The sequence below is a fragment of the Mesoplodon mirus genome (assembly GCF_964341445.2).
Source record: "Mesoplodon mirus genome assembly, chromosome: 19".
Lineage (NCBI taxonomy): Eukaryota > Metazoa > Chordata > Mammalia > Artiodactyla > Ziphiidae > Mesoplodon > Mesoplodon mirus.
In genome coordinates this window covers 17597244-17619603 of record NC_138995.1, presented here as the reverse complement: position 1 = coordinate 17619603, position 22360 = coordinate 17597244, and the positions used below count along the sequence as shown (strand labels likewise).

Genomic DNA, 22360 nt, shown 5'->3' with positions numbered 1-22360 from the left:
CGGACTGGGCCCCGCGCTGGGGCCGCCGCGATCCGGCCGCCGCGGCTCCTCTCACCAGGACCATCGTCCCCGGCAAAGTTGCCCCCAAACGGGTGGCGTAGCCTGGAGCGGGTTCTGGGTTCAGGGTCACCATTTTTCTCCCTTTCCAGGTTGTTTGTGTGCCGTCGTTCTGCCCCCCTCTCCCTCCGGCCTAGTCCACTCCCTCCCCTTGTTGGGACGGCCCCCCTCGACCAGGCGTCCTTCTTTCCTCGTCATCTTATGTCTGGAAAGAGCCCGAATTTTCTTTCCTTTTCTTTCTTTCTTTTTTTCCTCTCTTTGCACTTCTGTGGCATTCTAATTACTTACTTCTGCCTCTGTTTTACAAAGAGGGGTGCTCTCTCTGGATTAGTTTTATTCCTCTCCTGTCCCAGGGGTACCAGCTCAGGCACAGTCGCTGTCCTTTGAGAATTTTCTCTTTCGTTGCCGTTCAAGGGCTCCTTGCAGGGAGGGGGCATCGGACACAGTTTCCCGTTTTAAAACTCTTTTGGCTAAGGCCCGAAGGGGATTCCCGGGATATAAAATATTAACACTTGAGCTGATCTCTACTGGGGTTAAATTCCTATACTGGACACCACAAGAATGTGTTAGAACAGGTTCCTTGTGCAAGGGCCATCAAACCAAAATGCTCCCACTGCACTCTTAGTCACTTTTTAAATCACTAGGAGGGGGCAAAAGACATAACTGGGCTATTAGGTATTCATTTTACCATGTTAAAAAAAACATTGTGTGCCATTGTGAACCTCCTTCCTGAGAAATTCAGGGTTTCTTCAGTTTTTGATTTGATGTATCCATCCGCTGATTCCATCCCCTGCAAAAAGGGGGTCTTCAGCTTCACATTCGTGTATTTAAAATCGTTGAAGTGAATCAGAGTGAGGTGGTTTTCTCTGGAAGGTGCTGGACTTTATAGACTGACGATTGAGTTTGTACACAGAGTCCTACTTAGTAACTGTAGCCATTGTCTGTTGCTCTGATGACTTTAGTTGGCAGTCACCATCCTGAAGTAGTTTGGAAATATTGTAGTTTTGAGTGTCAGAAAGGAAGAGACGATATCTAGAGGTGATTCTTAGAGAAGGGCTAATGTGGTACATTTGGGTGCTAAGAATAGTCAAGACATTAACACCGTTTGTGCAGTAATCATCAGATAATTTTCCATGAAACAAATGCTTTATGAAAATCTAAGTTTAGTATAGAGACCAGTGTAGAGGCAATTCAGCCTTCTTTTGCCGAGAATATATTCACAAATAGGGACTTCAGCTCTTAAAAATACGTGACAATTATATAAGAGATGTATGCTATCCTTGGCTTTTTTTTTTTTTTAAGTCATTCAGCATAAAAAGTACTTAATGCTTTTTGTGTTTTTCAGATTCTCTGAAGTTACACCCATCACAGAATTTTCATAGAGCTGGACTATTGGAAGGTCAGCAAAGTGCCATTTTAAAGCATATTGTGTGAGTATGCAAAGGCTTTCTCTGAAATGGAGTTTAAATGAGAAAGTGTTAAACTTTGCAAACTCATACAATCTAGTTTTCTCCTAAAGAGCCTGATCCTTCTTTTAGAGCAGCTGAATGTTTTAGTGGATTTTGTTACTGTGTTTGATGTCCTTGTTAGCTATTGTATCTGTTTCGAGAAGCCTTGGGAAAACCCCCCACAAAACTATTAAAAATTATGTGTTGGGTATTCTACTTTAGAATTCCATATCTTGATTCTAGTTTTTTACAAAACAAACTGAATATGAAAAGGCTCAAACATTAAGATCATGAACATAACTAAAAGAGTGACACCAAACACATATTTAGTTTTGAAAGTCAGAATTTAGAACTTTCATATGCTGAGCATTTCAGAATGGCATATTAATTATTTATTACAAAAGCATTGATGTCATTACTCTTGCATCATTTTTAAGGATAAGGAAAGCCAAGTAATAGAGATGATGATTGAGCTATGCTTAGAAAAAAGGGTTTCAGAAAGTTCTGGAAATGTTAGAATGTGTAGAATAATTTAAACAGCTGACAATTACTTTAGAAAACATTATTCTGGGTTGTTTTTAGCATTTTAAGCCAAAAAAAGGACTACTTGTTGTTTTTGCAGTTTTTGAAGTGATTTCACGTATGTCATTTTGAATCATGTAATCCTGGGAACTGGACAGCAAGGATATTAATTTTCCTATTATAAAGATGAGTAACCTGAGGCTGAAATTAAGAGACTTGGGGGAAAAAAATCATACGGTAGTAGAAACAGACAGTGCTTTTGTGTTGTAGTCGGTGCTCTTTACCCAAAGCCAGGCGGCCACTGTAAAATATATATGTAACCAGTAACGTAAGCATTTTATCATCCACTTAAAAAAGGCCCTAATATTTAAGTTTGACTTGAGTGTAGGTGTCAAGGGAAAAAGTAGGTTTTGTAATTAAGCTTAAATTTGAATACCAATTTAGCTACTTGTGACCTTTAGCTCTGTGACCTTGGGCAAGTGATTTTACCTCTCTAAACTTTAATGTTCTTTTATAAAAATGTATATAATCTCTTAAATTTAGTGAGCTAATGTGTATGAAAATGCCTAGTATAGTGTCTGGCTTAATAAATTTTTTTTCCTTTAGTATCAGCTAAATTGTTTTAACTATAAAGCATATAAAAGTTCTCAGATTAATTATTGATTATACTTATAAAAAGTCCATAGGTATATATATACCTATGGTATATATTAGTATGAAAATCAACTACAGTTTGAGGCAAGGAATTTTTAGAAGTGTTTCTTAGTGAAGTAGATTTGTTGTTTCTATTTGTATTGTTCAATTTGTGACCATGTTGTGGAGTTATATTTGTCTGTACAAAAACTCATCCATTTTCTGGGCAGCAAACCAGAGTGTTATAATCATAGAGATTATCAAGCAGGAGAAAGATAAGAAAAAAAAAACCAAGTGTTAATTATTTAAGCAAATATTTTTAACAAGTTGATGAAAATTCAGGCAACAATCTAGTATGTATATTTACATCTTTATGGCAAAATACTTTTCATTTTGGTTGAGAGGATACTCAGTTATTTAAAGTAAGACCACCCTTTATTGATTATATATAAATTGTAAAATGTATAAGTATCAACTATGTCATGTTCTCTTATATCTTTGATACAAGGTATCATAAGAAAGTTGTTTGCTTGTGTGATGAAAGGATTTAATCTATGTACCCTATTTCTATTTTCAACCTTTTATTATGGACATTTTAAAGAATACACAGAAGTGGAGAGAATAAAATGATGAACACATCATTTTATTTATTTATGGGTTTATGGGTTTATTTATTTATTTATGGGTTTGGTGATACCCATCACCAAACTTTAATAGCTATCAAAGTATGTCTACTCTTGTTTTTTTAATCCTCTCTCCTCCCCCCAAGCTGTATTATTTTAAAGCAAATACCAGACATCATAATCACTTCATGTATAAATACTTCTGTATTATAGTGATATTTTAATATTACTTTTTAAAATACTCTATTCCAGGAAATACAAAAAATTCTAATTTATTTCGGCAGGATATAGTACAGCAGGAGGCTGCTGCTCCTAGTGTATAAGAGCAATCTGTGCTGAGTTTGTAGGTTATGTGGTCAGACTTGGGTTCATATCCTTGTTTGACGTTTGTGTGTGACCTCAGCTTAGTCATTTAATCTTTCTGTGCTTCAATTTTCTCTTTTTTAAATGGGGGCAATAATAGTATCTTCATCAGAGGTGTTGTTAAGATTATTTGAGGCAAATTCATGTAAAGCATTTAACCTGGTATGTAGTAAACTATAAATGTTAGCTAAATTTTAAAAATTAAATTTAAAATTTTTAAAATTTAAACAGCCATCTATATAGTTTCTACTATGTGCCAGGAACTTTACAAATATGAACTCACTGAATTCTCATAACAGCTGTTTGAGATCATTACTATTACCCCATTTCACAGATGAGGAAGCTAAGGAGGCATAGGGAGTTTCAGTAACTTACCTAGAGTCACACAGCTGGTAAATTGTAGAGCCAAGATTCCAGCTCAGGTAGTCTCACTTCAGAATCTGTGCTCTTAAGTACTATACTGTACTGACTCCCTATGATATATAATATGAAGTATTGTCTAGTAATATTTATGTCTATATGCTTTACGTCAATAGTCTAGGTTTCTTTTTTCTTTTTTTTTAACAAAGTATTTTTTAACGGTTTAATCCCCCCCACCCCCGTGTTGGGTCTTCGTTGCTGCGTGCAGGCTTTCTCTAGTTGTGGCAAGTGGGGGTTACACTTCATTGTGGTGCGCGGGCTTCTCATTACGGTGGCTTATCTTGTTGTGGAGCACGAGCTGTAGTCACGCAGGCTCAGCAGTTGTGGCACACGGGCTTAGTTGTTCTGTGGCATGTGGGATCTTCCCTGACTAGGGATCGAACCCGTGTCCGCTGCGTTGGCAGGCAGATTCTTAACTACTGCGCCATCAGGGAAGTCCAGTAGTCTAGATTTCTATCTAATAACTAAAAACTCAGCCCAGTGTGAAGGGAATTTAATTATTATCATACAATTTGTTAAACTTTTTAGAGAACATAGGTTTTACAAATTAAAGTGTTTTTTGTTTTCTTTTAAGGAAGACAAGGTTGGAAAACCTACAGTTGGGTATTTAGCTTCAAAAATAGATTTTAAATCTCTTTACTATTCAGTTCGCGTTTATCTTTCATATCAATGCTGGTCCTTCTACTCCCTCTCCCCCTTTTCAAGAATAGGAAATTCGTTTCTTTTTTTCTCTTTTTTTTAACTTGAGATATATTTGACATATTACATTATGTTAGTTTCAAATTCACAACAGTGATTTGATACTTATATATATTGGGAAGTGATCACCATAATAAGTCTAGTTAACATCGGTCACCCTGCATAGTTCTGCTAATACCGTTTTATTTAATTTGGTGATTGCCTGGCAATGGGAAAACAGTCTAGCTATTTAATGTAATGATATGTAGCCATTAAAATAATGTTTCTGGTGACCCCATAATTACATGTGAAACTCCTAATAAAATAAGTAAATAAAAGATATTGTTGCAATTATATTAAAAATAGCTTACATAGAAAAAAATCCTGGACAAAAGTATATGCTACAGATTTTTACTTTTTGATTCTATTTTTGCATTTTCCCTACCTTCTTTAAAGAAGGTAGTTTGTATATATTTTTTAAAAAATAAAATGGTTTACACTTACAGTGTTCAGACTTTAAGGCTAGGGTTCTTCTTTGGAGTACCTGGAAAAAAATGTTCAACTACAGGAAAAAAAAAAAGGGTGCCATTTCTTACACTTTCTGTATTAAAAAATGTTGATTTTTGGCATATATGGTTTGCTATATAAAAACAGATTAAAAATTAAACTAAATAAGCAAATAATAAGAGGTCATTCTAGAAATACCTATAGAGATGTAAGATAAGATGGTAGAAAAATCAGATAAAACAGGAAAAATAATATAAGCAAATTGGAAGAAGTAATAAAAACAATGGATTAAAATTTTTAAATGCTTTTAAAAATGAGTTAAGAAATTACATATGGATCAAATTAAAAGAAAATATGAAATATTACATTGAGTTAGGGGAAAATAAACTTTTTTTAAAACTACTCTCAATTTGTTTGATATTGTACCATGCATAATTTTACTTTATAGTTCAAAAATGAAAATCCTAAAAATAGTAACAGTTTTTTTTTTACTGATTTTATGGAATATTTCTGAATTGCCATTAAGCCTGATTTATTTCTTTCCTAGGGCCTGTGTTCGTAAGGTAGTTAAGCCATTAACTCTTTTTTTCCCATAAATTTATTTTATTTATTTATTTACTTTCGGCTGCGTTGGGTCTTCGTTGCTGCACTCGGGCTTTCTCTAGTTGCGGCGAGAGGGGGCCACTCTTCATCGTGGTGCGGGGGCCTCTCACTGTCGCGGCCTCTCTTGTTGCAGAGCACAGGCTCCAGACGTGCAGGCTCAGTAGTTGTGGTTCACGGGCCCAGTTGCTCCGCGGCATGTGGGATCCTCCCAGACCAGGGCTCGAACCCGTGTACCCTGCATTGGCAGGCAGATGCTCAACCACTGCGCCACCAGGGAAGCCCCAGGCCATTAACTCTTACATGATGAAATGTATGAAGATATCTTACTGGAAAGGACTTTGTGAAAGTATTTAACATTAAAAGTAATCTATTGGATTCTTTTCTTGTTTAGTATCTATTTTCTCTATCGGTCCATACCTAATAATTATGGAAATGAATTTCAAACATATGACAGAATCATACCTAGTTCATGCCAACTTTTTACTTCTAGGATCCATCTCTCTCTGATTTCCTATCATTTTTTTTTTTTTTTTTTTGCGGTACGCGGGCCTCTCACTGTTTGTGGCCTCTCCCGTTGCAGAGCACAGTCTCCGGACGTGCAGGCTCAGTGGCCATGGCTCACGGGCCTAGCCACTCCGCGGCATGTGGGATCTTCCCGGACCGGGGCACGAACCCATGTCCCCTGCATCGGCAGGCGGACTCTTAACCACTGTGCCACCAGGGAAGCCCACTATCATTTGTTTTTGTGTCTCTTCCTAAACTCTGCTTTTTTAATTTTTATTTTTATTCAATACTGGAATTCTATTGCTTGTTACAATAAGAGGATAGAAATTCGTATTTAATCAGATGGTCCTTGGTCTGCTCTTGATTCATTCTTGACTCTACTGTATTTATTCCAGGAGTCCCCTAAAACTTGAAAATGGTAGTACAGATAAACATTTCTTATTGTGATCAATGTTATATATAAAAATAGCCACTTTTTATTAGAAAAAGTTGACCCATCAGATTATTTTCTATTAAGAATAACAGGTAATTAGAAAAAAAATAAAGATCAAATTAATCTGAGATATCAGTTGGGCCTGATTATGTAGTGACAGGATAATTCTGCTAACTTTATAAGAGGTAAAAGACTTTCTTCAATAGATATGTTGCTTATTATCTTACGCTCTTTTCTTGTTGCTAAGATTTTATTTCAAATTACGTGAAAGAGAGTCACGTCTTTTATTTACTGTTGCCTTAATAAAAATCAAGGTTAAAAAACTAATGAGGTATAATACACTAATTATAAACATGTATTTGAATGAAAAGGTAGAAATAGTCTATGGATTAACTACAGGTAATGATTTCGGCTTCCAAATGTAAATAAAACCTGCTGTTGTGATGAAGGGTCTATATTTTTGATGGTTTGAACTAAATATGTGATACATGAGATTTTTCAATTACTTTTATTTATTCTTAATAACTTAAAATAGATTTTTTCTCTTGCTTTTATTTTTAATATTTACTTGATAAGTAGGTACTGATTATTACTGCTGGCCAGCCATGAATCCTTATCATTTCTTTCCCATTCAGAAATGTTATTATTAGTCCTTTAGTAAATTTGGTACTTGGTTTTGAAAGTGAGACAAGAACAGAAAAGTTACTAATAAATAGCCAAGTTGATTACTCTTATCTTTATAAATTTAGTTTTAGTTTAAAAAAATCTATGTAAAGCAGTCTTTGTAGGACATGTCAAAAGAAAGTGTTGGTAAAGAGAAGAAAGAATAATAAATTCAGTGTTAGTAATAATTGAAGTCATTTTTTGAGCAATTTGTGTGTACCAGCATTTTACAGATGTTTTCCATGTTTATTCCTCAGAAAAGTCCTGTGAGATAGTATCAGTATCCCTATTTCATAAACGAGGAAACTGAGGTACAGAGGGATTCACTGATTTTCTTAAGGTTACATAGCTAGTGGAGGAGGCTGGTATGTGAAACTTGACTATTTTACCCCAGAGTTTTGAGTTTATACTTACTTTCTTACAATACAAACATTTGATAATTGGCATTTACACTTCAGGCCCTAAAAAGATTACACCACTGTTCAGATGGTATATAAAGAGTACTTTGTGTAGATTTCTTTAGCTTAACAGTTCCCATAAAGTAAGGAGAGAAGTTCTATAAGCCACGCATAAAAATCAGTAAAGATTATGATGATGACCCTTTTTAGGAATATTTTAGCACTCAAAATTAGCAAATCATTTCCTGGCTTTGGTGCATGTCTTTAAGATTTAGCTGAAGCACACTGCTGGTTGAACCACCTCTGTTTTGACTGTTGATGGTGCTCAAAAGTGAAAAGGAAGGGGAAGGGTAAGCAAGCTACCACCTAAGGAGAACTGCTTTAAAAACGGAAGATGCCGTGGGGCTCTTGATTTCTTTGGAAGTAGTTTTATGGAAGCATAGAAGTCATTGCACCCTATTTCTGCTGGTATGTTTCAGAGCGTAACTAAACCTGAGAAGAGATGAGCAACAGAAAAAGCAGTACTCATAGAGCATTGGGAGTTAGTTCTATTTATTGTCGTGGTTGGTGTTTGTTTTTGAACTTCCTGAAAATTCTGTTAGGCAGTAGAAAATTTGCGTTTTAATTCTAGTTAAGCCTTGAGACCATGTGGAAAATCGTGTAAGCATTCCTTTTCTTCAGCAGAGACATTGTCATCAGTCTTGCTTACCTAAGAGTTGTGAGGAAGAATAACTGAAATAATGTTAGAGGATTTTGAAAACTATGAAATGCTATACGAATAGTGATATCTTGCATAGGGCCCTATTAATTTACTTTGGTTCTTCTTTCCACTGTCTGTCTCTTTTTTTTTCCCAATCTTCCCATTCTACCCATGTCTCCATTTTCTCATGGTACTCTCCACATTTTGCTTGTTGGTTCTGCTGTTACTTCTTGTATCCTTTCTCTCTTTCCCCTCTCTTTTAGAAAAACAAACCATCCTTATAGAGGTACACAGGTACACCCATTTCAAGTGTTCCTTGAGTTTTTAACAGGTGTATACATTTGTGTAATCACTACAGACAAGATACAGAACATTTCAGTCATCCCGTTAAGCTACCTCTTGATCTTTTGCAGTAAATTCTGCCCACTCCAGCCCCTCAGGAAAACTGATCTGTTTTTCCTTACCAAAGATTACTTTTGCCTTTTTTTAGAATTTTGTTTAAATGGATTTATACAGTACTCACTATATTTACAGTATACAGTGTGTACTCTTTTCTCTTTAACTTTTGTTGTTCAACCACCATAACCTTCTAGAAAGGAAAACTAGTTTTTTATAGGACATAAAGTTAATAAGGCATTTTTTATTCTCTTATATATTCCTATATTCTATAATGTAGCCAAGTATAGTTTTTTAGAGATGATTTTTTATGCTTATGTGCAAGGTTATAGGTTACTTAGTCATAATATTATTATATTATAGTTATAGTATTACATAGTAATAATATAATAATAATATTATTCATTCACTCAAAGTGAATTCACCCATATATCCTGGCCACATATTGCTTATAGTTTAGTAAAAGAGATTGTATGTAAATAAACAGTGATAACACAGAGTTTTAAAGGGTTTTGTAATTCAATCTGGAATGAAGAATGAAGTTAATATGAAGTTCCTATTTGTTAATAGGAAAATACTTTTGTGTGAAGTATACCTGACCATATAGTTTGCCCCCATACTTAATAACTGTAAAATGAAGTTTAAAACTTTAAACTTTCTTTTTAAAATAGTTTAAGTCTTCAGAGGGTTATAGAGCTGACGAGTATGTAGGTAGGGGGTATGTACTTATTTGTACTCTGATGATTTCTGTAGGTTAAGCATAAATTAGGTAAAAACAATATGAGCTTTCTGTCCCATGTAAGTGAGTACTATCTTGTGCTTAACTGTAAAAATACTACTGTAAATGGTAATTAATGATAATAAATTAATGTTCACAAGTTATAAATTTATAACTTGTGAACATTGTAGGCTTAATTTATAAGTGCCTAGATAATGGGCAGTTATAAGTACTTTAGAAACACTGTAAATCAAAAGTTTACTTGAGTAAGTTTTTATAAAATTGTATTGTGACCTCCAAGACTTTTTTCTATATTCCTTTTTCATTTTTATTGTTAGGTCATACTCTCTAGACTATTAGGCTAATGTAGAGTGAATGAATGGGAAATATAAACATATAGTTGAATTTTATAATTTTAAAATTATTTTTGAAGAACTTTTTATTTTCTTAGTTTATTTTTACCTATAATGTTGAGTACAGGATGAAAATTTATATATAATATTTGAATAACATGCTTTGGATAAAATTACAACTTAATTCCTTTAAAAAACTCATTGCTTTAAAAAAACTGGGTAATGAAGTAGTTGAAGAACAGAAAGTAATTAGTTAACCAAATTACTACTCTGTTATAGTAAACATAAATAACATGTTTATAGTATATAGTAAATAAAAACTAAAAAATAACTTTCTTGAGAATGCTTTTCAATCAGACTTCACAAGAATGGATAGAATCAACACTGTAAATTCTGCACAGAAAAAAAAATTTAGTGCATAGTGAATTGAGAACAAATAAACAGAAGAGTTGAAATTGAAGAATATGAAGTTTTTCTTAGAAATTAAAAGTGGTAGAGATAATAATAAGTAAATCAAAGTCCCACTTATTTATCTGACTTGTGAATAGAAACCCAGTTTCAAAAACACGCATTACTTAATAGCTGTGTGATTTTAGGCAAGTTACTTAACCTTTCTTGACTCAGTTTCTTCTTCTATAAAGAGGAGATAGTAAACTCATATATTTGTTATGAGGATTAGATGAGTTAATATTTCTAAAGAACTTGGAATAATGCTTGGCGCATAGTAAGCACTATAAGTATTTGTTAAATAAGTAAAATAAAATTTATATCTACAGGTAAGTTATTTGGCAAACATACTTACTCAAGATGTAGCAAGAAACCAGGATTTTATTACTATGCATAAGCTTCTGAACGCCCACATCAGATGTTGCTAAATTTATATACTAAGGTTTAGGCATTCACAGCACTATGTTGTGCAGGATTAATCTTCCTAAAATACAAATCTAATCATATTGCTTACTTAAAAATCCTATAATGGTGTCCATGGGCTTTAGGGTGAAATCCACATTCTTAAAGACTTGGTTCCTGATTATCTTTTTATTTTAATTGAGGTGAAGTTCATAGAACATAAATTTTATCATTTTAACAGTTAAAATTTTTTTTTTTTTTTTTTTTTTAATTTTTGGCTGCATTGGGTCTTTGTCGCTGTGTGTGGGCTTTCTGTAGTTGCGGTGAGCAGGGGCTACTCTTCGTTGAGGTGCATGGGCTTCTCGTTGCAGTGGCTTCTCTTGTTGTGGAGCACGGGCTCTAGGCGCGTGGGCTTCATTAGCTGCAGCACACAGACTCAGTAGTTGTGGCATGCAGGCCCTAGAGTGCACGGGCTTCAGTAGTTGCAGCTCATGGGCTCAGTAGTTGAGGCTTGCGGGCTCTAGAGCGCAGGCTCAGCAGTTGTGGCACATTGGCTTAGTTACTCCATGGCATGTGGGATCTTCCTGGACCAGGGATCGAACCCGTGTCCCCTGCATTGGCACGTGGATTCTTAACCACTGCGCCACCAGGGAAGTCCCCATTTTAACAGTTTTAAAGTGTATAATTCAGTGAGTTATAGTCCATTTACAGTGTTGTGTAACCAGCACCAGTATATAATTCCAGAACATTTTCATCACCCCAAAAAGAAACCCCTTACTCATTTAGCAGTCATTCCCCATTCCCTCCCACATCCCCAGCTCCTGGTAGCCACTCATCTGCTTTTTGTCTCTATGAATTTGCCTATTCTAGACATTTCATATAAAAGAAATCATATAATATGTGGTCTTTTGTGACTTCTTGTTTCACTTAGCATAATGTTTTCAAGGTTCATTCATGTTGTAGCATGTATCAGTATTTCATTTCTTTTTATGGGTGGATAATATTCCATTAGATGGATACATACTACTATGTTTATCCATTCATTTATTAGTTGATGGACATTTGGGTTATTTTGGCTATCATGAACGTTTGTGTAGAAGTTTTTGTGTGTACAGGTGTTTCATTTCTCTTGGGTATATGCCAAGGAGTGGAATTGCTGGATCATATGGTAACTCTATATTTAACTTTTGGAGGAACTGCCAAACTGCTTTGTGCAGTGGCTGCACCATTTCACATTTTCAGCAGCAATGTATGAGGGTTCTGATTTCTCCACATTCTTGTCAACACTTACTCTTAACTTTTTGATTATAGCTATCTCTAGTTGGGTATGAAGCAGTCTCCAGTGGTTTTGATTTATATTTACCTAATGACTAATGATGTTGAGCATCTTTTCATATGTTTATTGGCCATTAATATATCTTCTTTGGAGAAATGTCTGTTCAAGGTTTGGCTATTTTTTTTTTTTTTTTTTTTTTTTTTGCGGTATGCGGGCCCCTCACCATTGCGGCCTCTCCCGTCTCAGAGCACAGGCTCCAGACGCGCAGACCCAGCGGCCATGGCTCACGGGCCCAGCCGCTCCGCGGCACGTGGGATCTTCCCGGACCGGGGCACAAACCCACGTCCCCTGCATCGGCAGGCGGACTCTCAACCACTGCACCACCAGGGAAGCCCTTGGCTCATTTTAAAATTATTTGTCTTTTCATTGTTGAATTGTAAGAGTTCTTTATGTATTCCTTATACAAGTCCCTTATTAGATATATGATTTGCCAAAATTTTATCCTGTTCTGTGAGCTGTCTTTTCACTTTCTTGGTAGTGTCTTTTGATGTACAAATGTTTTTAATTTTCTTGAAGTCTACTTTATCTTTTTTGTTGTTGTTGCCTATGCTTTGTGTCATATTTAAGAAACTGCTGCCTAATCCAAGGTCACAAAGATTTACACCTATGTTTTCTTCTGGGAGTTTTATAGTCTTGGCTCTTACATTTAGGTCTTTGATCCATTTTGAGTTAATTTTTGTCTATGGTGTGCAGTCTGTGGTGTGTCATTCTTTTGCATGTGTGTATCCAATTGCCCCCAGTACTATTTGTTGAAAAGACTATTGTTTCCCTTTGAATGGTCTTGGCAACCTTGTTGAAAATCAGTTGACTATAGGCATATGGGTTTATTTCTGGATTCTCAGTTCTTTTCTATTCATCTATATGTCTATTCTTATGCTACTAACACACTGTCTTGATTACTGTAGCTTTGAAATTGGGAAGAGTGAGTGTTCCAATTTTGTTCTTTTATAAGATTGTTTTGGCTATTCAGGGTCCATTGAATTTCCATTTGAATTTTAGGATCAGCTTCTCAATATCTGCCAAAAAGAGAGCTGTGATTTTAATAGCGATTGCCTTGAATCTGTAGGTCAGTTTGAGGAGCATTGCCATCTTAATAGTATTCAGTCTTATCCTCTATGAACATGGGATGTGTTTCCTTTAATTTAGGTCTTTAATTTCTTTCAACAGTGTTTTGTAGCTTTCAGAGAATAAGTTTTACACTTTTTAAACATTTAAGTATTTTATTCTTTTTAATCATTGTTTTTAAGTGTTAATAAAATTATGGAAATAATTTGGAGAAAGGTCTCTCAGAACTTAAGAGAGCTTTAGTATATTTTTAAAATAAGTTTATTTTATTTATTTATTTTTGGCTGTGTTGGGGCTTCGTTGCTATGCGCAGGCTTTCTCTAGTTGTGTTGAGTGGGGGCTACTCTTCGTTGTGGTGCGTGGGGTTCTCACTGCAGTGGCTTCTTTTGTTGCGGAGCACAGGCTCTAGGCACGCAGGCCTCAGTAGTTGTGGCTCGTGGGCTCTAGGGCACAGGCTCAGTAGTTGTGGCTCGCCGGGTCTAGAGCACAGGCTCAGTAGTTGTGGGCCACGGGCTTAGTTGCTCCGTGGCATGTGGGGGTCTTCCCTGACCAGGGCTCGAACCCGTGTCCCCTGCATCGGCAGGTGGATTCTTAACCACTGCGCCACCAGGCAAGCCCAGGCTTTGGTATTAAAGTACTAGATTATGCGTGTGTTCAGGAAATGAAACCGAAACCACAATAAAGTAATTGTACAATATTAGAATCAGCCATGGAATTAAAGCCGCAGTAAACCATAAAGAACATTTAGTAAAGTCCAGTTTTGTTTAAAAAGTTATGCTGGATGGTATTTTTCTCAGACAGGGACTATACCTCACATTCTCTTAGCATCTGGCACAAGCGCTTATATACAAAAGGTGCTTGAATGAATGAATACCACATCCAGTAAAGAAGGAAGGAATGGTATTGGAAGTGTGAGAGGATTGTGCTCTAGTTATATACAACCATGTAGAAAGCTTTAATTGGAATAATAATTGGATTAAAATGATTATAGGTGGAAACTAGACCTTTAAAAAATTGGAGCTATTTAATTGGTAAAGACAAAGGTTTAGGTAATTCAGATGAAAATGGGGGTGGATTTGTTCACTAAATCTGGAGTACTCAAATAAGAAGGTTCTCTTGAAGCTTGACCACCTTCACCCATTTCATTCACAGCCCTCACCTTCCCCCGCCCCCACAACCCCCAATCTGTTCTCCGTATCTTTTAGTTCAATTTTGAAGAAAAAAATTTTTGATTACTCATGTAAGTGAGATCATATAGTATTTGTCTTTCTCTGACTTATTTCACGTAGCATAATGCCCTCAAGGTCCATTCATGTGTTAAATGGCAAGATTTCCTTTTTTATGGCTGAGTAATATTCTTGTGTGTGTGTGCGTGCGTGTGTGCGTGAGTGTGTGTATCACATCTTCTTTATCCATTCGTTTGTTAATGGACACTTCAGTTGTTTCCTTGTTTTGACTGTTGTAAATAATGCTGCAGTGAAAATGAGGGTGCAGATACCTTTTCAAGACAGTGATTTTGTTTTCTTCAGGTAAATACCTGGAAGTGGAATTGCTGGATCATGCAGTTCTATTTTTAGTTTTTTGATGAATCTTCATACTATTTTCTGTAGTGGCTGCACCTGATTGGCATTCTTGAGGACAGGAATTGATTATATTTAAATAAAAACATGTCAGTTAAATGAGAGAAACACTTAGGTGACTGGGTATAAACAAATACAATATGAAGAGTCTGACTGTACTTCATTTTATTGATTAGGACAACTATTTCTGTATATTTAGTTTAATCGCAGCCAAATACTGCTTGTGCTATTAAATATATTTGTTATATTTAAGAACATATTGACTTTAATATATTGCTAAACATATAAATGTTTTAAAATAAAAGCACTGGGCTTCCCTGGTGGCTCAGTGGTTGAGAGTCCGTCTGCCGATGCAGGGGACACGGGTTCGTGCCCCGGTCTGGGAAGATCCCACATGCGCGGAGTGGCTAGGCCCGTGAGCCATGGCCGCTAAGCCTGCACGTCCGGAGCGTGTGCTCCACAACAGGAGAGGCCACAACAGTGAGAGGCCCGTATACCGCAAAAAAATAAAATAAAATAAAATAAAATAAAATAAAAGCACTGATGCAATAAAAATATGTTAAATATTGATGAAGATATAAAAAGATTTTCAATATCATTAGTCATTGGGGAAATGCAAAGCAAAACCACAGTGAGATACCACTTCACACCTACTAGGATGGCTGTAATCAAAAAGACAGATAATAATAAGTGTTGGCAAGGATGTGGAAAAATCACCTCACACACTGCTGGTGGGAATGTAAAACAGTACAGCCACTTTGGAAAATAATCTGATAGTTCCTCAAAGAGTTAAGCATAGAGTTATACCATATCCAGCAATCTCACTTCTAGATACATACCCAAGAGAAATGAAAACATCTGTACACATAAAATATATGTGTATATTTGTATACGTATGTTCAGAGCAGCATTGTTCATAATAGCCAAAGTATGGAAACAACCCAAATGTCCATCAACTAATGAATGGATGGATAAACAAAATGTAGTATATCCATTTAATGGAATAATATTTGGCCATAAAAAGGAATCAGTTACTGATACATGTAGGAATATGGATGAATCTTGACAGTATGCTTAGTGGAAGAAGCCAATCATGAAAGACCACATACTGTATGATTCCATTTATATGAAATCTACAGAATAGACAAATCCAGAGAGGCAGAAAGTAGATTAGTAGTTCCTGGGGTGGAGGGGAGTGAGGGGGATTATAGTTAAAGGGCTCCGGGTTTCTTTTGAGAGTGATACCAATATTCTAAAATGTATTGTGATGATGGTTGCACAACTCTGAGTGTACTAAAAGCTAAGTGTCCACCAACAGATGAATGGATAAATAAAATGTGGTATATACATAACAGTGGAATATTATTCATCCTTAAAAAGGAATGAAATTCTGATATCATCTTACAACATGGATTAACCTTGAAAACATATGCTAATTGAAATAAGCCAGATACAGAAGGACAAATATTGTAAGTTTCCATGAGGTATCTAGAATAGAGACAGAAAGTGGAATAGTGGTCACCAGGGACTATGGGGAGAGGGCAATGAGGAGTTATTCTTCAATAGGTACAGAGTTTATGTTTGAGGCAATGAAAAAGTTCTGGAAATGAATACTAGTGGTGATTGTTGTACAACATTGTGAATGAACTTAATGCCATTGAATTGTAGACTTAAAAAATGGATACAGTAGTAAATTTTATGTATATTTTACCACACCCACAAAATGTTAAAAAAACAAAAAATAATTTTAAGACTGAGATATACTAACTTTTTTAATAAAGTTATTGAGACAGAGGTAATTGTGTGGTGGCACATGGAAGGGAGACTTTTTTCAGTTTCCCATTTAACACAGTATATTTTAGTTGTCTAAATCATCTAAATGTGCTTTAAATGTAGATAGGATGATCTAAATACTGAGTGTACTACGTCTTGAATAATCAAGAAATTTTGATGAGCAAGATTAGACTACAGATGACTGAAAAATTCATGAAGTAGATTAACCTCGTTTAGTTTGGAAATTTTTTTGACTATTAATATGCATGGTTGATTCATTTTGTTGATTTCCTGAAAGCAAATGTTTATATTTAATAGTAGCAAGAGGATTGCAGTTTTCTAATAAATGTCACAGAATTGTGACAGTGAGCTAGGAGGAAGAAAAACTGCATAAGGGAAGTGAGATACACTTCTGTAGCTGTGGAAACTATAAACCCTACTGTCTTGAAACGTTCTCTTTGTATTTGTATTATTAATTAGACATTAGTAGAGGATAATGAGGACCCTGGATAACTGCTAGATTTTTTTTTCATTTTCTTAATAGTATCTTTTATATATTTATTTATTTTAACTTTTTGTCTTAGAGTATAGTTGATTAACAATGTTGTGTTAGTTTCAGGTGTACAGCAAAGTGATTCATATATACATATACATGCATCTATTTCACATACTGCTAGATTAAATATAGGTATAACTGTATTCATCAGAGTTCCTGAGTAAAAGGCATTGCTGGCTAGTTTAGTATTTGTCTTGTGTGAACATGAAAGTGCTTAATTTATTTTTCTTTGATTTGTTATGCTCCTCAACTACTAAAATATTTTCTATTTAAAAGGATGTTTTCTTAAATTATTGCCACAGCTCAAGTTTTAAGTTTGAGAATAAGTGAGAGAACTTGAACATGATTCAGTGTTGAACATCACTTCACTTTAGTGAAGTTAAATTTATCTTGACCAGTACTTCTATGTTTACTGGTAAAGGCATATTAATCTGTGTATGAGTAGGCTTTATGAATAAATAATGTTTTAGGTATAAATTAGGCACTTTGGTAATTTATACAATAATTTTTGTAGAATGACTAGCGCTCTTACCGAGTACTAATTGCATCATAGATTCCTCGAGTACCCTATAAGCTTAAGATTAGGTCTGTAATCACGGTTGCCTTTACTCATTTGTTGGAATTACAATGGGCTGCTTGAGGTGGCAAACTTCAGAGGGGAGATGGCTGCTAATTCTAAAAATAGAAAGGTAACTTAGAGCTGAAAGATAGCTACTGAGTCATTGTGTTCTCACCGTACTTGTTTGCTTATTTGTGTGTAAACCCAAAGTGCATTTTCCCTTAAATTTAGATGTGCTTTGTTCTCCTATACATCTATACTAGTATTTCTTGAACTTGTTAGGACTTTTCAGAAACATCAACTGTCAACCAACATAGAAACAAATTATATTTTGGAATCTCCCAAATCAAATAGATTTAAAAGTGAAATTTAGCAGTCATTTATTATATGAGCAAAATAAAACAGAAAAAGTGAACTATGAGAAGTAAGGTCTTTTGGAAAAATCATTGTAGTTTGGACCCTATAATATTGCCCAGAAGAGAGCATATCCACTGGATATGCCAATTTAGAGGGAAATTGGTGGGAAAAAAACGGTTCTAGGCCTTCTTCCATTAAGAACTATTTGAATATTCACTGCTGTCTAGTTCTGGAACAAAGATAGACCAGAGCGTTACAGGGAGGATCCTTCCCAGTGTGTTGGACCTCTTCTTTTCCTGCTTCCTTTTTAGTAGGATATTGTTCATCTACTTGTCCATTAATTGCATATTGCAGAGATTATGGATTGTAGTAAGCATAGCTCTTCATAAAGGGACTAGATGGTGTGTCCTGTGAGAACAGTACCTTTGTAACTACCAAATGTGGATGTGCTATAATAGGACGGATAAGCAAATCCACATTTGGATTGCTAAAAATCCTTAAATGTAGATAAAACTTCAACTTGAAAATTCAAAGGAAATTCAACTTGGAAATTCATAGGATAAAAATAAGAGAGTAAAAAAGTTTTATGAGTTAAAATAGCTATAAATAGACAGTAAAAAGCAATATCCCTAATTTTGGTATTCAACTAAGATTGACTAGAAACTTCAGGATGGTTCAAATCTCTCCTTTGAGATTTAGGGTAAGGCTCTTGAATTTCAAATCCAGGAAATAAAAGAGAACTGTCTTTTTTCTTTCTTTCTTTCTTTTTTTTTTTGATACTTTGTTACTTTGTTTTTCATTATTCTTTCTCTGTGTATTTTGTCTTTCATCATAGGTGACTCTGACACCCCAGATATCTAAAGAGCTCCTTACTTTGACATTTGTATGTCTTCTCGGTACAGATTTTAATGAGTGCTAAATACCAGGTGACTTAATACAAGTATTCTGAATGAACCAATAAATTGACAAATCTTGTTTTAGGCAATTAGGTGATGATATACAACAGAATGGTTTCCTAATAATTTTAGGTTTGAGCATTTATTAAAAACAAAAAAACCATATTAGTCAAAGTTCAGGATTTTTCAGGAGAGGTGTTTCACATTACAGAACAGTATTATTTCTTCTTTGTATCATTAAAATAAAACTCAGTTGAATTTCAGATGGTAAATATTGGAAAGTTGTTGTTCACAGTTATTTTGTCTCAGGTTAGAAGATTATAAGGAGAAAATAACTTCTAAAGTGGTTTAGACAGTCATATTTTAAGTTTAATGTTCTGTAAATTTCAAGTTGTATTCTATATCTTTTTCTAGCCTTTTCCCCCCTTAGCCTGACAGGATAAAGATTGTCCCATTGGGGCTTCCCTGGTGGCGCAGTGGTTGAGAGTCCGCCTGCCGATGCAGGCGACGTGGGTTCGTGCCTCGGTCCGGGAAGATCCCACATGCCACAGAGCGACTGGGCCCGTGAGCCATGGCCACTGAGCCTGCGCATCCGGATCCTGTGCTCCGCAGTGGGAGAGGCCACAACAGTGAGAGGCCCGTGTACTGGAAAAAAAAAAAAAAAGATTGTCCCATTGTAATTATTTTTCAGTTTTGCTAAACATATTTTTAAATGGCTGCCTTTGGGCCAAGGATATAAAAAGACATTGAGTCTTTGAGACATTGTCTCAAAGGTGAGTTGTTTTCTAACATTTCAGTCAGGTAGTTGTGCTCTATTGCCTCACTCAGTTTCTCCATTGAAATAAGGATCACACAGAAGTTATGTCATGAGGCTCTATTCTCTATAGTGGATCCAGTTCCAAGGTCTAATGCCCAACTACATAGGAACATTTCATATCCCATTTTGTGGGGCCAGTATTCTTTTTTTCTTCCTTTTTTCTTTTTTGTCTGTGCCATGCAGTATGCGGGATCTTAGTTCCCCCACCAGAGCTAGAACCCGTGCCCTCTGTAGTGGAACCATGGAGTCTTAATTAACCACTGGACTGCCAGGGAAGTCCCATGGGGCCAGTATTCTTGTTCAACAGCAATATTCTTGTTCTCTGACCATATAGAATTTAAAAACATTAAGACAATTTGAAAAAACTTTTCTTCTCATTCTGTTACCATATTCTCTCCCAAAATAATATATTAATAATATGGAGAGGGCAGTGTGTATAGTGGCTAAAGATATGGGCCTTGGAGCAAGACTGCCTGGGTTCAGGTTCAGGTTATATTATACACTGGCTATGTGACAGCTTGGACAAGTTCATTGACCTCTCTTTGCCTCAGTTTCCTCATCTGTAAGGTGCTGTTGATAATAGAGCTTACAGCATAGGGCTATGAGAATTAAATGAGTTAATAGAAGTAAAGTACTTAGAATGGGTGCCTAGCATAGGCTACTTAAGTTGATGTTATTATTACTGGAATATAGTTTCTACATATTTTTTCGAAAGGAATAAAAAATATACCTTTATTTTACTATCATTAGTGCCAAAGAAAAAGTGGAAGACATCACATCTTAAATAAAGCAGAATAAGTATTGGTCTTTTGGGCCTTCTGTGTTTATGGCCATATTTCTTTGGGTGGTTTCTTGATATATCTGACTTTAGGAATTATAAGAGTACCAAAGTTTCTTGGGTTTGAAAACAAGAATTTGTGCCAGTGCAAGAGAAACTGTGCTGCCGGCCATCTCTTCTTTACTAATGATTGTATTGTCCAGAGTGTCTGTTTTTTAAGGCTCCATTTTCTTATTCTGGGAGAATAAGACGAAGGGAGAAAGCTTTAGATAGTTGGTACCAGACTGGCTTCTGTGGAAAAATTAACTTACTTTTGTATTTTATTTGCAATTCAGTTAATCTAGAGGTACCTTTGTGGTGGGGGGAAAAGTACAGAATTTATAGTTAGGAAACACAGTATTGGGCCTTCACTGGTGGTCCAGTGGCTAAGACTCTTGACTCCCAATGCAGGGGGCCCGGGTTCAATCCCTGGTCGAGGAACTAGGTCCCGCACGCATGCCGCAACTAAAGATCCCACGGGCCACAACTAAGACCCGGCGCAGCCAAAATAAATAAATTAATAAATATATATATATATATATATATATATATATTTTTTTTTTTTTTTTTGCGGTATGCGGGCCTCTCACTGTTGTGGCCTCCCCCGTTGCGGAGCACAGGCTCCGGATGCGCAGGCCCAGCGGCCATGGCTCACGGGCCCAGCCGCTCCGCGGCATATGGGATCCTCCCAGACCGGGGCACGAACCCGTATCCCCTGCATTGGCAGGCGGACTCTCAACCACTGCGCCACCAGGGAGGCCCATATATATATATTTTAAATGGCTTGTTAAAGCTCTTTAAAAAAAAAAAGAAACAGTATTTTAAACACCTGTTTCACATTTTGCTAGTTGTATTTCTCTTTATCCTTTTATCCTCATTTCCTCTTTATCTAACAGGGTTATTATGAAGTTTATATGAAATAATGGTTTTCATTATGCTAGTGCTTTTGAACATTATTTGAATGTGAATCTCCAATTTTCTCTGGATATTTTGAGGAAAAGTCGAAGATATATTGAAGGAAAGAATGTTAATTTTTTAGGACAAGTTATTCTTTTGGGGTGTTTAAGATATTTTTAATAGAAATTTTTTAAAAATTAAAAGCTTAATTTTTTCAGATTATAATACAATTATACTTTTTATGCTTATTACAAAAAAGGTAGGTTATTGTATGACGTATAAAGCATATAAAGTAGAAAAGGAAAATAATATATAATCCTACCATGCAGAGATAACAACTGTTCACATTTTGACATACAGTATGTCATTCTGTATTCTTTTCTGTGCAATGTGGACATTTTACATTTATTTTTTTCTAAAATAGAATATTGTGTTTTTTTTCTTAGAATGTTTTGGACACCACTCTAGGTTAATAAATGGAACATAATGTAGCTTTTTTTTTAATTATAAAGACTTCAAACAATATAACAAATACAAAGAATAAAAGTTGCAAAAGATCCCACCTCTCATAGATAACCACTATTATATTTCTATGCATATATATATTTTTTATGTAAATGGGATTATTTTTATATGGTTTTTTTTTACTGTTAATAGCCTGATTCCTTTAATCAACAATATGTTATAGATGTTTTCTGTGGTCCAAATAGATCTGTGTTTTTATTTTTAATAGCTACATTATATTTCATAATATGGATGTACCATCATTGCCGTCATTTATTTAACTACTCTATTGATGACATTTAGGATGTTTCTGGTTTTCATGTTTATAAACAATG

The 22360-nt window shown here is 35.4% G+C and overlaps 1 protein-coding gene across 10 annotated transcripts in view; it reads left to right on the top strand.

The window, feature by feature from the left end:
* NFAT5 (nuclear factor of activated T cells 5) overlaps nucleotides 1–22360 on the top strand; it is a 207033-nt gene that overhangs the window by 72417 nt on the left and 112256 nt on the right. For 3 of the 10 annotated variants that reach the window (XM_082606974.1, XM_082606969.1, XM_082606978.1), the window contains exon 2: nucleotides 1403–1456. The exons of 6 other annotated variants lie outside the window; for them this stretch is intronic. In XM_082606974.1, the coding sequence (XP_082463100.1) occupies nucleotides 1403–1456 (54 nt within the window). Of the gene's footprint in view, nucleotides 1–131; nucleotides 150–1402; nucleotides 1457–22360 lie in introns of those variants that run through there. One more of the 10 variants, XM_082606970.1, reaches the window with a different exon arrangement.